The following is a 15,626-nucleotide window of genomic DNA, read 5'->3' as shown; positions in this document are numbered from 1 at the left end:
AAGCTATTATGGTGTGCTATTATTTTTTACATAAAGAAAGGGATATATAAGATATATAAGTATATACATACAAGTATATACAAAATTTTACATGCATACATTTATTTGAAAGGCTACACAAGTCATTGATAGTATTTGTTGTCTCTGAGGCAGGATTCTGAGGTGCTAGGGACTCGATGTCTTTTCTGTACTGTTTGAAATGTTTACCTACATGTATTACCTACTTAAATAAATGAACAATTCCTTAAAACAAAACACTTTCTATGGCTGTTCCAACTAAGAAATAACATAGTCTTATTTTACTCTGCATATTCCCAGGGGTGTAAAACAATTCAGCATGGGTCATACCAGCTTCTGATTTTTAAGGGAATTAAAATTGAACTCACAAACCATAAGATTGTAGCTAAAGGGCTCCTCACATTTTAGTACACTCAGGCAACGAAAGTTAGAGATATTAAGAGACAATACCATGCTCCTTGTTAAAGATGCGGAGATTGTATCTACTCAATACCAAGACAATTAGTCAATATGACCAATCCAATGAAAAAACTGGGCCAGTTCAAAGAGGGTACAAGTCAAATAAGTTTCAATAGTTGGGCTGCGCTCCTAATGCAAACTGGCCTTCAGGATATCTACAAGAGATGAAGCCCTATGTTTAGGATAGTATTCCAAATACTGAATGAAGACTTTTTGCCTTTATAGATTTTTTTTTTTTAAACTTGGAATACTTTGTCCTTTTCTTTGCAAAATACTCATCCAACCCATCTTTCCAGGCTCAGTTCAAAAGTTCTCTTGTACATTAAATCTGATCTTTATCACTTGACTGAGGTCTTTCTTCTATAACTGGAAATTCTATTGCCCTTACAATCATCATCATGGTTTAGCACTTAACAACTTGCTAAAGTTTATGTGTGTGAGTTTTAACTCCCCCAGGGAACTGTAAATGATACAGATGGCCTATCAGGTTAGGGAAGTAGACATGGTCTACTAATCCAAAACAGATCACAGAATAAACAGTATACCAAAACTATAATACATAGTTTAGGGAACCAAGAATATTAAATAAATTCATAAATTCAGCACAAATATTATGCACACATATTAAAGCCAGAGTTTTAGGGAGGAAGGTGATGGCAGTGGGATGGGAAATCAAACCTCTTCCAGAAAGGAAGAGATGTAGTTTCATTCCCTCTTTTATTGAACAAAATTAAATTATGGATAATGCATATGGAGAAGGTGGCTTATGTGGTTGTAACTTTGGTTTCCTGAATCTGAAAAAACAAGTTGTGACATCAAATGCACAAATGTAAACTAACAGTACCTTCTACACTTCTTCTATACTTATTGCAGGGCACAAGGGGGACGTATAAAATGTAAATGCACATTACAATGGAATGTTTTTAGGAGGGAAACATTAAGAATAAGGCACATAGAGACCATCAACTCTAGTGTAAATTTTTTTACTTTAAATTTTGAGCAAACAATACTTTTCTTTCAATTTTCATCATTGAGCCTTTTTTTTTTTTTACATTTCTGACAGAAAGCATCCTCTGAAGAATACATGACAAATTACCAAGAAACATAAGATAAATAATATTTTACAGGGCCACGCCTTTACCAATGTGAAGGAATTAATTCTTGAAGACATTTCACCAAGTAAATAGGAGACTTCCAGCTTGAAATAAATGCATAATGATCTGAATTCAAAAGTCTAGAGCACATAAAGTGATATCTATACTTGTAAATCATGAAACACAATGACATCTTGGATAAATTTTTAACAAGTAACTTAAATCAAAATGACAATATGACATGTGTTGGGAAGTTTTAGTCTAATTTTATCATGTCCTGACTGTTAAAATACACAGTTGTGAGGTTTGTTGTCACTTTGTCCATTTGGGTTTATAACGCCAGCAATAAAAAGCTGTTGTTGTTTTGTTTTATTTTTTTCTCTAAGAGGCTATATATAGGATTTGGACAAGCTCATATCAAGTGAAGGGTCATGCCTGACTGATGGTTTCATTACCAAAATAGAAAGGCATTTCAAGTAACGCTTAACTGACATTTGCATACACTATTTATTTAATAATTCCTTACTTAAGCAACCAAGCAAAATAATCATCTAAAAAAAACTAAAGCACAATTTGGGAAAGATTTAAATTAAATACCAATACCTAGATAAAGTTTGATATACTTCTTCACTAATTTTTCCTCACAGATTTAACTGGAAAATAACCTTCATATCAAACAGTTGCATAGTCATTACATTAAGAAAAGCAATTAAGGTCACCTGCTAGTGAGTGGAGAGAATTCTACTAGGCTTTGCCTTTTTGCCTCCTGATAATGCTCTTTTTACTCCTGGGTTTTCTGTGGTTCTATTAAGACTTAGTAACCTGGCTCCACACTGCTGGTGTCTGAATGATTTAGAAATTCCATAATGAGATGCTGTTACTAGGATTGCCTCCAGAAGCTTCATTTCACATTATCCAGCCCAGTTACAGAGTGAGGGCCACACCCCTGGGCCCAACCCCTTGGAAGCTGCTTCACCCCTACTGGCTTCCCCATTGTGCCAACTCATAGGTCTCCTGCTCCAAATGGACACGAAGTACTTCCAATTTTTAAAGAGAAAAATAGTTTTTCTCCCCATTGTCCTGCCAAAAGAATTCAAACTTAAAGTATTATAATGGTTGAGAGCAAATGAAAAATTCATTCAGTAGCAAACCACATTATGTGGTCCCCCTGGAGATGCACTACCCCGGTTCCCTTCAAGAAGGACTTACTGCCTGGTTGGGGCAAGTGTGGTCATCAACAGCCTTTATGTGCCAGGATCTTCACAGTCTGCCTCAGCCACTTCACACCAGGTTATGCCCTCCAAGGACAGCTGACAAACCCCAGGGACTGAGCCAAGTGGGCTCATTAAGATGTAGCCATTTCAGAGTTACTCCAGACTCCTGGGAGGGATAGTATGTACTCCAGAGCTCCCTGCTGGGTGGGTTGAGGCTTTGTGGTAGCAGCTGACATCTCTCTCTGTGCAATCCCACCTTCTTCCCCTTCTTTTCACTGGTGTTGATTCCTAATAAAGAGCTTGCACCCCAAATTCCAGCTCATCATCTGCTTCTGGATAACCCAATCTGCAACATAGGCCTCCATGAGTCTGATTCTGTTCTTCAATCTCTATTAAAATCATTCTCCTCTTCCAAGGTCCAGCTCAAATGATACCTTCAAAAAACCTTTTTTCATCCCTCCAATTGGGAATAATTATTCATTTCATTCATTTTACTCTATCCCCCTGAATTATGCCTGTATCTCTGTGTATCAAGTCAGTATTTTTTATATTAAAGTTAGTAGTTTAAATTTTAAGTTTATTGAGAGCATAGTCTATGTCTTATTAATTTCTGTATGCCCACGTGCATAACAGATAAGAGTTATGAATGAAAGAAAAAACTAATGCATGATTTGGAATCTACATATACCTCTTCTCTTTTCCTTCTCCATTATAACTAAAAAAGACCCCATCCCCTTTCCATCCCCAACCCCACCCCTTTCCATCATACTGCACTCACACCAGCCTTCATTCTGCTCTTTGAACATAATAAGCTTATTCCCTCTTTAAAGACTTTATGTTTTGCTATTCCTCTGTCTGAAGTGCCATGTCCTCAATCTTTGTATGGCTAGTTCCTCCTTGCAATTCAGGTTGCATTTCAATTGTCAGCTCTATAAAGAGGTCTACTGTGGCCACAAAGTCTAAATTAGAGCCCAACCCCATCCTCAGCTATGCATTATCACATCATACTGTTTTGTTTTCTTCCTCATAGTTCCACTTTGTGATACTGTCATGTTCATTTCTCAGATGTTGTCTGCCCTATCTCTTCCCTCTTCCAAAAAAACAGGTGCCTTGTCTATCTTGCTCATCACTATATCTTTAATGCCTAGAGGATATTGGGCAAATAACAGATGACCAATAAATATTTGTTGAATGAAAATAAATGAATACTAATCTTTGGAATAGCAGCCACATAAAACATCCACAGCTAAGAGGTCCTTTGTTCTCTTCCACTGCTTGTACTTTCTACATTGAACCATAAAGTTTTTTCAGTTGTCTGTTTCTTCTATTATCTAATTCCTGAGGACAAGGACATCCTATCTTTGTATTATCACCCACTAGCATAATTCTTATCACAGAGTTACGTGTATTATAAATATTTGTTCAATGACTAAAGGAAAGCAAGGCTGGGGAGGAAGCAGAGTGACATAGAACCTATGGATAAACACAAGGGTGCACTTCACAAGAGACTGAAAAATGGCCATAGCACTCACTACTGTATTTGAGGCAAAACAGTCACCATATATGAGTAAAGCCTTACTTATAGGTTTGAACTCTAGGACTTAAAGTCATATTTAAAGCTCTTGCTGGGAAGCTATCCAAATTCTATACCATTTTCAAATGAGATTGGTGTGATATGGGTGCTCAAATTCCTAAATGCAACGCTCGGCTAATAGGAAAATAACATCAGAGTTCTCTGAGCTATTTGCACTACTAGGGCTTATGTAATACATACCAATTTTCAATTCAATTAGTTTTCATGAAGTGTCCACAGAGGGCATGACACTCTATGTAGTACAGATCCAAGTATGCTATGTCAAGGCAGGTCAAAGATTTATAGGTTCAAGTGTAAAAAGTTGTTTATTCTGTTTATCTCATTCATTTTATGTTAGAGCAAAGCCATTAAAATGTTGTGACCATTTGCTTGACCTGTGGTCCAAGTCTGAGAAAATAAAGTCCAAATTGCTACAACCGGCACTCTACAATAAAGGTCATATATTATCTTCTCAGGACATGGAGATGGAATTTGTTTATTTTATTTATTTTTCAATGGGAAAGCTCACCTGAAAGATGCAGATTAAAAGAATATTAACATTTATAAGCACAGCTATGAAAGAAATAACCCCATTCTTTATAAACAGAATGCTATCCAAGGAGTAGATGCTCTAGCTAATGGTATATTGAGGGGGGGAAAAAACCAGCCCTCATCATTATTCACATATATACTGAATGCAGATCTCTGTGCTTCAAGAGAATTATAAGACAGATGACAAAATAATACATGAGTACAAGTTAAAAAGCAATCACAAGTAGAATGTACTGAATATCATTCACAGCAAAAGCTGCAGGATTTCAGTGGAGGAAGATACTCTGAGACTGGGGTCAGAAGGGGTGGATCCTGTGCAGGGCCATTAAGCAAGGAAGACTACCACCTTATGTAACAGTAAGGTGCTTCCCCAAAACTTGAGAGAATAGAAAATAATGCTGCTTTCTGAGAGTTAAACTAAGAAATCAACACATAATTAAAGCAGAGATGTACATAGTCACTTCAGTGATACTATAAGCCTCCCAGTCCAACAAGCCTGATTTTAAACTTATTGACTTTATTAACATATCTAAAGAGAATTGCAGATAATGATCAAACAGATCTGCCCTTCAAGCACTCTCCAGGTTAGGGCACCAAATCAAACTCATGTGAGGATCCAATTCCGTTGATAGACACTGTAGGCGGCCAGCACCTGATGCCATTAGGCATTCTACTCATGCAATTCCCTTGTTTGAACTATACACTCATCAAGCAACCTTTTAATAATTAGGTTTCTCGTGTAGTTTGTCTAAAGGGAGCAATGTGCTGGTCAGGCCAACATGAACACCAGGTCTGCTCAGCAATTAAATTTCTTAATGTAAATTACTGCATTGGTATTCTGGTTTTATACATCAGTCTCTTGTGAGATTTGTTAGTGCCAGTCACCATCCCTGAGTTGTTGTAATTCTAGGCCACTGACATAATAAATTTTCAGACCCTGCCGAAGTATACAGGACTGGTTTGATTCAACAGAAATTTCATTCAAGGGTTTAGAAACCTCAGAGAGAGAGAGAGACAGAACCAAGGGGAGGAAGAGTAGTTTAGGCAGATACAGTAAGACAAATTTGTGTAGGGATTTGAATTCAATATTAAGGCATGGGAATTAATGTTTAGCAGTAGGAACTCACTGGTGAAATTTGAGTAGGGGTGCGACATGACCAAAACTGTTACTACTTAGGAGAACTCATGATTTAATTGAAGAATTAGCCAAGCAAACAACTAATTACAATACAGTATTATAAGTACGCAGAGTATTCTGAGAGCAGCAAAGAAAGTACCTGCAGTTTACTCTAGGGATGATCAGGGAGTATTTCTCAGAAGAGAAAACTTACAGTATTTTTTTAATGTTTTATTTTTTAAGATGTTATTTATTTATTTGAGAGAGAGAGAGGACAAGCAGGGGAAGCAGCAGAGAGAGAGGGAGAAGCAGACTCCCCACCGAGCAGGGAGGCCAATGTGGGGCTCAATCCCAGGACCCTGAGATCATGAACTGAGCCAAAGGCAGATGCTTAACCAACTGAGACACCCAGTCACCCCCTTACAGTTTTTTATTACACTTTAATATTCTTTCAAATTTTCCTCTTTATTTACATACTTTTTTAGTTTTCCAAGTTGTTTAGTTTTTCCAAGAGCCTCAGAAGTATATTTCTGACTTTCTACTAAATATCCCTACCTGGATATGCCACAGGAATCCCAAACTCAACATTTCAAAATCTAAATTTATGGTTTTCTCTGCCCTTCGTAACCATCCTTCTTCTCCTCATGTGTTTCCTGCTTTGGTGATCATAACCACAATGCATCTGAATATCAGACACAGCCATGCTAAATTCTCTTTTCTATCCCCAACATACAGTCAGTCCAAAAGCCTTAAAGGTTTTGCCTTTTCATTACCACTTAAACTTCTCTCCCAGGGCCACTGCCTTAGTCCACGTTTTAATCATTTCTCAGCTGGATTACTGAAATAGTCTTCTAAATGGAACCCTGCCTTCATTCCAACTAGCGTCTATCCTTTCCAGCACATCTTCAGTTTTGAAGCTAGGGTGATAGTTCATTTAGTCATCCAACAAATACATAGGTGTCAGGGACTTTCTAAACCCAGGGATAGAATGATGAACAAAAGAGACAAGGTTCTTGCTTTTCATTGACCTGATACTCTAGACAGGACATTAATTATGTAAGCAAAGAAATGACTAAAGCAGTTTTTCAGTAGTGATAAATATTATAAAGTAAATACAATTAAATGATGTGGCAGAGAGTGACTATGTTAACTAACTGGAATTTAAATGAAAAGTTGAAACTACTAAAAAAAAGGGAGAGAGAGAGTGACTGGGGGACTGGGTTGTCATTAAGGCCTCTTAGGCAATGGCAGTTAGGAGCAGGATGATAAGAGGTAGCCAGCCATATAAAGGTCTGGGGGCAAAACATTTCAGGCAGAGGAATAACAAACACAAAGTCTCCAAGATGGATGTAAGTTTAGAATGTTCAAAAATTTGGAAGAAAGCAAGTGTAGCTACAATGAGAGAATAAAGAGAAAAAGAGTGGTAGAAGATAAGGTCAGTGAATTACACAAAGGGCACTCATGTAAGGCCCAGTAAGTTTGAGTTTTAATCAAAGTGCTATGGGAAGCTATTGAAAATATATAAGTAGAAGAGCTGTGTAATTTCATCTATGATTTGAAAGTTCACTCAGGGTCTTGTGTGGATAATGGATTTAAGAAAAGCAGGAGTGTAAGAAGGAAGACGATTCTAGGGTCCAGTGCAAACGTACAGGCAGGATGTATAGAGCCATGGATGAAGGTGGTAGCAGGAAAGATGGAGAAGCAGTTGGTTTGGTGATATATTGTGGAGCTAAAGCCAATAAGACTTCCTATGGAGTGAATGTGGGAGATGAGAAAAAAATAAGAAACCAAGGATCTGTAACCTAATGGATATTGGTGTCATTTTCTGAGATGGAGAAGACTGAGGGGGAGGTTTTAGAACTTTGGGGAAAGAGTAGGAATCAAGAGCTCAGTTGGGCCAGATTAAGAGAGAGTAAGTATTGAGAATTCAAAGAGACATGTCAAGTAGGCAGCTAAATCCAGAAATACAGAGGTCAATGGAAGAGTCATTGGTAACTATACAAGCTTGGGAGTCATTGACATACAGATAATACTTAAAGTTATTGGCTTAGTCTGAAAATAGACTAGAAAAGGAGAAGAGTAGACAGCCAAGGACCAAGTCCTGTGGCATCCCAACACATGGAGATCAAGCAAAGATTGAGGAAACTGAAAAGTAGAGATCAATGAGGTAAAAGAATCTTCAGGTGAGTATAAGGTCAAGGAAACCAAGAGAAAAGAGTGTTTCAAAAAGTAGAGTGGTCACCTTTGTCAAATGTTGCTGGGAAGTTAAAACAAAAGACACCACCCACTGCACTTGGAAGGATGGAAATCACTGATAACATTCTCAAAATCAGTGTGAGGAGAGTGTTAGAGAAAAAATCACTACTGGAGAGAATGTGAGGGAAGAGAGGAAGTCACAAGCCATTTTGACTTACAAAATAGTTTGAAATAAAAAGCCTATATCCATAGCACTCCCTTTGAAAACTTTTAGATAGTCTCCAAATGTTAAAGGAAATGGAAGGAAATAAAAATAAATGATGTTATAATTGGTATAACAAAAAAGCACACCAATTATTTCAACAAGTAGCCAATATAACTGCATAAATTTAAGAGACAGCATTGTATTCTCATAGTAACTTGAGATGTCTACTTGATAATGGCACTTTAGAAGTCACAAGAGGACATCAGTACAGTACTTTCCATGTGTATCACTTAGGCCATAAGCTGGACTCTTCCTTCTGTGCTTTGGCATTAAGGGTTGAATCAGTTGTGAAATTTCATGGTTGAAAAGGACTTAGAGGTCATTTAGTCCAACTCCTTTGTGTGAATGAATCCCCTCTACCACATCCTTAATGAATGCTGCTTCTTTCTCTTCTTGAACCCCTTTCATGACAGTGGATTTGCCACATCCTCCCAGTGCTTCAGGTAGAAATAAATGCATCTTATTACATTTCAGACAGATTTTTCACCCTTCATAATAATAGTTATTTTCAGCACTGTGAAACCTACCAATTTGATTAGTATGAGTCCTCTGTCCTTCATCTGTTTTGTGTATAAAGGAAAAAAGGCAATTATGGAACATGTAGCCTTTTATTTCTATTTACCTGTCAACCTATATGCTGCCTCTTTCCAGAAAAAAAATCTTAAATGAAATGACTTAAAAAACCTGGGTGCAACAGTTATTAAAATAGAAATAGAAATTCAAACTCCCGAAAAGAAATTCTTGACTCAAAGACTAATGTAGTTCCTGGCATTGAAATTAAATTTATCAGTGGGCTTTCTAGAATTCAGCACGAAAGGAGAAATATAGTGGATTACACAGTTCTCCTTATCTAACAGAAGAAAGTATACTAATTCTCCATTAAATGAAAATTTTTTTCTTAGTTCTAAATTACAAGAGGAATTTCTCATGTAGCATCTTACAAAAGAGCCTTATTTCTTTGTTTTCTATTTGCAGTCATTTTCACTGCCATTTCATTTTTACCAAACTTACAATCTCAATCCAATGTTAAAAAAAAAAACAACTCTGTTGAATATAGGGGACAAAGCCTGAGCACTGGATAACTACTTTTCAAAAGGGATTGGAAAAACACCTTAAACTACCAAAATCATCCTTTTGGGGGGGATCAATATTATGGGGCATTGGTTCCCATAGGTCCAATTCTTAGTGGATGGGAACAAATGAGAAACTGAGTTAATATCTCCTATGGCACTACCATCATTCCTTCACCTCTCCTAGAAGTAACTAAAGTTGGGTGATTACTAGGTACAAATGATATCCTTGTGAACTGAGAGAGGTGTACAGAACATGGTCGACTGAGAAGCAGAGAATGCTGAAAGGGTTGGCCTGAATATCTGACAATAATTTGGATCTCTCAGAAGGGAAGTGATACCTATAAGCAAAAGGTATTACTAAAGCTGGCCCTGCTGCTAGGGGTAATGTGAAGAATTTGGGCTTTCTCATTTGCTCATTAAACACTCCAATTATTTTCTCAGGAAAGTTACAAATGGGTCAACTGTGTCTTCCTATAGTTAAGCCCCTGTGGTTTTAACAATACTTTTCCCTGTTCTTGGATTAGAGAGTGGGGGAGGTATGCCCACATAATGACCATTGCACCTTTGAAGGCTTCTGTGGTGCCTAAGACATCACAAAAGGCCCTCAGTAAAAATAAATTACTTTGCTCATAGTGATTATCACAGTTGGTTAGACTTTACCTGGACTCCCTGCTTCCATCATTAAACTCTAAATAACTAAAGACAGATCTCAACTCCTTCCCCACACCTAAAGCCAGCCCGGCATAGCTCTGCTTTCTTCTCTATAGCTAGAAAAGGCACACCTTTAATCTGTATTTTGTCCATCCAAATGTGGCAGCACATTATTATTATTACTATTACTGCTACAACTACTACTACTGTTGAATCTGGGTTATATCTTGAGGTCCCTTAAGGCCAATAAGCTAGATTCGATTCTCACAAATTAGTTACTGTAAAATCAATGCAAGTGCAGTAAAAGTAACCCACATACTGAATGAGGCTGTTTGTATACTGGACAACAGAATGTATGCATGGTGTTACCATGGAAAGAATGAGAGATTTCAGACTTAATCTAAAGAAGGCATTGGTACCCCTTTGAATAAGTAACCCCAAACAAACAACTTGGCTTTTTGCAGAATTAGAATAAACTGAACACATACTTGTTTAAAGCCAGGATATTGTAGGCACAGTAAATGCTAATGTCCATGCTGATGGTTGGCAAGTGCAAACAAGCATGCTGATCATTATTTCATCTAGCAGTTTATTTTAACAAATGCCAGAAATCAAAGTCAAAGCTAAGCAAAACCCAGCTACCAACAGCATAATTTTCTCCTCATTTTTACCTATTCTACCCTTTAAATCCCTTTCTGATTAGCAGGAATCCTGGAAAAGAGGGTAAAAATAATAATAATAGAAGCCTGTGAATTATTGGATAGTGTTTAAATGCCACACAACTTTGAGAGAGAAGCACCAGTTGAGACAAGTACCTATTTCCCTAGAGCAGTCTAAAATATCTGAAAGCTTACACGATGCAATGGTGAATGGTTGTCTCTAAGAAAGCTCTCTGCTTTTGGAAGCTGAGTAGTACAAATACCTGGTGTGGAAGAAGTTGGCATAGCAACTCTGCATTTGCAGTGGTGAATCACAAGTAAACAGGTGCATAAAACAACTACTCAAATGTGTTTGCTTCTCTACAAAGTGGTTACATCTTATAAAGCATTTTTAGGCTTCTCTTTTTGAGAAATACAAACTCTTCGGTCTAATAATTTAAGGCATTTCATTTGCTGAATAAAAGAGGATATTCATGAGTCATGGAAAGATTTATTCTCTGTATTTTCTCTATATAAATGAGGTGACATTTAGGCTAAAAATAAGTCATTTCCCCTTCATAGAAGATACAATTCTCCATTGACCAGAAAATGGTACCAAAAGTAAGCTTTCTGTGTTTGTTAAAAAATACATTTCCAAGAAAAAAATTGCTTACCTCTTGGCAACAGGCCCCTTGAAATTAGGATCAAATGTCCTTGGATAACCTGCATTTAAAACAAAGAACTTTTTAAGCATATATGCCAATGAAATGGCAAGTAAATACATATAAGATATTAATAAAGAAAAATCTACATCTTGGTTACTACCCAGTACAATGTTGAATTCATTCTTTGGTCCAGGGAAACATCCATTATGCCTTGGCTACATCTGCCAATCTTTTCCCTGTCTCCAATAAGAAGCAAGACTGGGAAGAGTTAAGGACCATATTCTACGCATACCGTACACATATCTCCCACTGTTCTGTATGACAACATTATAGATTCCATCCAGGCTAGCAAAACTTGGAGGCCTTCTGGTCTGCAAAGCCGTTCTACCATCTGCCATCACCAAGTATTGCTGAGTGTTCATGAGGTGCACAGTATAATAGAGATGCCTGCTTATCTGGTTCTCCCCTTTCTCTCAGTAGATTAGGCTTTCCTTCAAGAAGTTGAAATATTAGTTGGTCTCTGCACATTGGCTGTATGGTATATACAAATCATTATTGTATTATATAAGTATTATTTTTAACTGAATTTTTAAAGATCCTATTGGCAGCCTTCATGCCATCTGGGGAGATGTCATTTATTATTGCATTATGAGTATGATATATTACCCCTGTTTTTTTTCTCTTTTTAAAACATTTAAACTTTGAATGGCTATCATTTTTTTTTTACTATTTTTTTATTCTTATGTTAATCCCCATACATTACATCATGAGTTTTAGATGAAGTGTTCCATGATTCATTGTTTGTGCACAACACCCAGTGCTCCATGCAGCACTCCATGTGCCCTCCTCAATACCCACCACCAGGCTAACCCATCCTCCCAACCCCCTCCCCTCTAGAACCCTCAGTTTGTTTTTCAGAGTCTATCGTCTCTCATGGTTCATCTACCCCTCCAATTTCCCCCGCTTCATTCTTCCCCTCCCGCTACCTTCTTCTTCTTCTTCTTCTTCTTCTTTTTTTTTTTCTTAACATATATTGCATTATTTGTTTCAGAGGTACAGATCTGAGATTCAACAGTCTTGCACAATTCACAGCGCTTACCAGAGCACACACCCTCCCCAGTGTCCATCACCCAGTCACCCCATCCCTCCCACCCCACCCCCCACTCCAACAACACTCAGTTTCCTGCGATTAAGAATTCCTCATATCAGTGAGATCATATGATACATGTCTTTCTCTGTTTGACTTATTTCACTCAACATGATACCCTCCAGTTCCATCCACGTCGTTGCAAATGGCAAGATATCATTCCTTTTGATGGCTGCATAATATTCCATTGTATATATATACCACATCTTCTTTATCCATTCATCTGTCGATGGACATCTTGGCTCTTTCCACAGTTTGGCTATTGTGGACATTGCTGCTATAAACATCGGGGTGCACGTACCCCTTCGGATCCCTACTTTTGTATCTTTGGGGTAAATACCCAGTAGTGCAATTGCTGGATCATATGGTAGCTCTATTTTCAACTTTTTGAGGAACCTCCATACAGTTTTCCAGAGTGGCTGCACCAGCTTGCATTCCCACCAACAGTGTAGGAGGGTTCCCCTTTCTCCGCATCCCCGCCAACATCTGTCGTTTCCTGACTTGTTAATTTTAGCCATTCTGACTGGTGTGAGGTGGTATCTCATTGAGGTTTTGATTTGGATTTCCCTGATGCCGAGCGATGTTGAGCACTTTTTCATGCGTCTCTTGGCCATTTGGATGTCTTCTTTGGAAAAATGTCTGTTCATGTCTTCTGCCCATTTCTTGATTGGATTCTTTGTTCTTTGGGTGTTGAGTTTGATGAGTTCTTTATAGATTTTGGATACTAGCCCTTTATCTGATATGCCATTTGCAAATATCTTCTCCCATTCTGTTGGTTGTCTTTTGGTTTTGTTGACTGTTTCCTTTGCTTTGCAAAAGCTTTTTATCTTGATGAAGTCCCAATAGTTCATTTTTGCCCTTGCTTCCCTTGCCTTTGGCGATGTGTCTAGGAAGAAGTTGCTTCGGCTGAGGTCAAAGAGGTTGCTGCCTGTGTTCTCCTTTAGGATGTTGATGGACTCCTGTCTCACATTGAGGTCTTTCAACCATTTGGAGTCTATTTTTGTGTGTGGTGTAAGGAAATGGTCCAGTTTCATTCTTCTGCATGTGGCTATCCAATTTTCCCAACACCATTTGTTGAAGAGACTGTCTTTGTTCCATTGGACATTCTTTCCTGCTTTGTCAAAGATGAGTTGACCATAGAGTTGAGGGTCCATTTCTGGGCTCTCTATTCTGTTCCATTGATCTATGTGTCTGTTTTTGTGCCAGTACCATGCTGTCTTGATGATGACAGCTTTGTAATAGAGCTTGAAGTCTGGAATTGTGATGCCGTGAATGGTTATCATTCTTGATTATTTTTGTGTATATTTTTCTTGTACAAATTTTTATATAAACTTTCTTTTCATAGCATGAATATCTATGTCAATAAATTTGTATCTACAACTTTATTTTTTAATGGCTGAAAACATTTCATTGTATGAAAGCCTGTTATTTAAATTTACCAGTCCTCTTTTGAACTTTCAGATTCTTTCAGTTTTTCTTTTATAAACATTGCTGTGATAAATATTCTTGTTAAATTTTTGCACACATCCTTAATGTTTCCCTTAAAATAAATTTCTGAAAGTTTAATACCTACCTGTAGACAGTTCTTAAGAATTAAAATATAATGGCAAATTACCCTTCAAAAAGCTTGCACTTGTTTATATTCCTATAAACAATGAGAATGCCTGTTTTTCCATAGTCTCTCAGCAATGCTAGTTATTATCAGTTTCCTCATCTTTTTTTTTTTTTTTTTAATTTTTAAACAGGACAAGGTACACACAGAACGGCCTTTTCCCAGGACATGTACTGTGTAATCAGACCCAGGACTAAGTTCTGTAAAATCATTTCTGGTCAGGGATCTGTATTTTGCAATCCCAAACCCTCGATGCTTCTCCCCCAACCTAAGCATTCACACCTCTTCCTCTAGGGATTTGTCCCTGTGAGAAGGTCTAGTCCTGAAATTAAAGAGGGCATTTCAAAAGGGACTGGCAAAAACCCCCATGTGTCAGCAACCTAACTCTGCCTGTAAATGGGGACCTGAGTTCTGAGGACTCAGAGGCCTCTTCACTGTAATCACAGGCTGAGGACAGAATAACAGAAAGGTAAGGACACACACAGAACAGAAATCTAAGAGCCAGTCAGTCAGTGAATATTCATAAAGCACCTATGATATGCCGAGAGTGCCAAGGGCACAGAAGATATATAAGGCATGGCCCCTATCTTGGAGACCTTAGCAACTGGTGGGACAAGATCAACATTTGATTCATTCAACAAACACTTCTTGAGAATCTTTATTTACCAGGCCCTGTGCTGTAACATATAAACACTGAATATACCATATAAAACAATCAAGAGCTATGGCATCAGGGAAATCCAAATCAAAACCTCAATGAGATACCACCTCACACCAGCCAGAATGGCTAAAATTGGGCACCTGGGTGGCTCAGTTGGTTAAGCGACTGCCTTCGGCTCAGGTCATGATCCTGGAGTCCCGGGACCGAGTCCCGCATCAGGCTCCCTGCTCGGCAGGGAGTCTGCTTCTCCCTCTGACCCTCCCCCCTCTCATGTGCTCTCTCTCATTCTCTCTCTCTCAAATAAATAAATAAAATCTTTAAAAAAAAAAAGAATGGCTAAAATTAACAAGTCAGGAAATGACAGATGTTGGCGGGGATGCGGAGAAAGGGGAACCCTCCTACACTGTTGGTGGGAATGCAAGCTGGTGCAGCCACTCTGGAAAACTGTATGGAGGTTCCTCAAAAAGTTGAAAATAGAGCTACCATATGATCCAGCAATTGCACTACTGGGTATTTACCCCAAAGATACAAAAGTAGGGATCCGAAGGGGTACGTGCACCCCGATGTTTATAGCAGCAATGTCCACAATAGCCAAACTGTGGAAAGAGCCAAGATGTCCATCGACAGATGAATGGATAAAGAAGATGTGGTATATATATACAATGGAATATTATGCAGCCATCAAAAGGAA

The 15,626-nt window shown here is 38.0% G+C and overlaps 1 protein-coding gene across 2 annotated transcripts in view; it reads right to left on the bottom strand.

The window, feature by feature from the left end:
• Window positions 1–2,939, bottom strand: part of SLC44A5 (solute carrier family 44 member 5) — a 142,909-nt gene extending 139,970 nt beyond the window's left edge. For both annotated transcript variants that reach the window (XM_045897397.1, XM_045897398.1), the window contains exon 1: window positions 2,781–2,939. In XM_045897397.1, the coding sequence (XP_045753353.1) occupies window positions 2,781–2,806 (26 nt within the window). In that variant the 5' untranslated portion in view covers window positions 2,807–2,939. The remainder of the gene's footprint in view (window positions 1–2,780) is intronic.
• Between the last annotated feature and the right edge of the window lie 12,687 nt (window positions 2,940–15,626).

Source organism: Mirounga angustirostris, unplaced genomic scaffold, assembly GCF_029215605.1.
Source record: "Mirounga angustirostris isolate CCGP_5_RB_7025 unplaced genomic scaffold, mMirAng1.0.hap1 SCAF_4, whole genome shotgun sequence".
Classification (NCBI taxonomy): domain Eukaryota; kingdom Metazoa; phylum Chordata; class Mammalia; order Carnivora; family Phocidae; genus Mirounga; species Mirounga angustirostris.
Note: the sequence above shows the minus strand (reverse complement) of the source record. Positions and strands in the feature narration are given on the sequence as shown.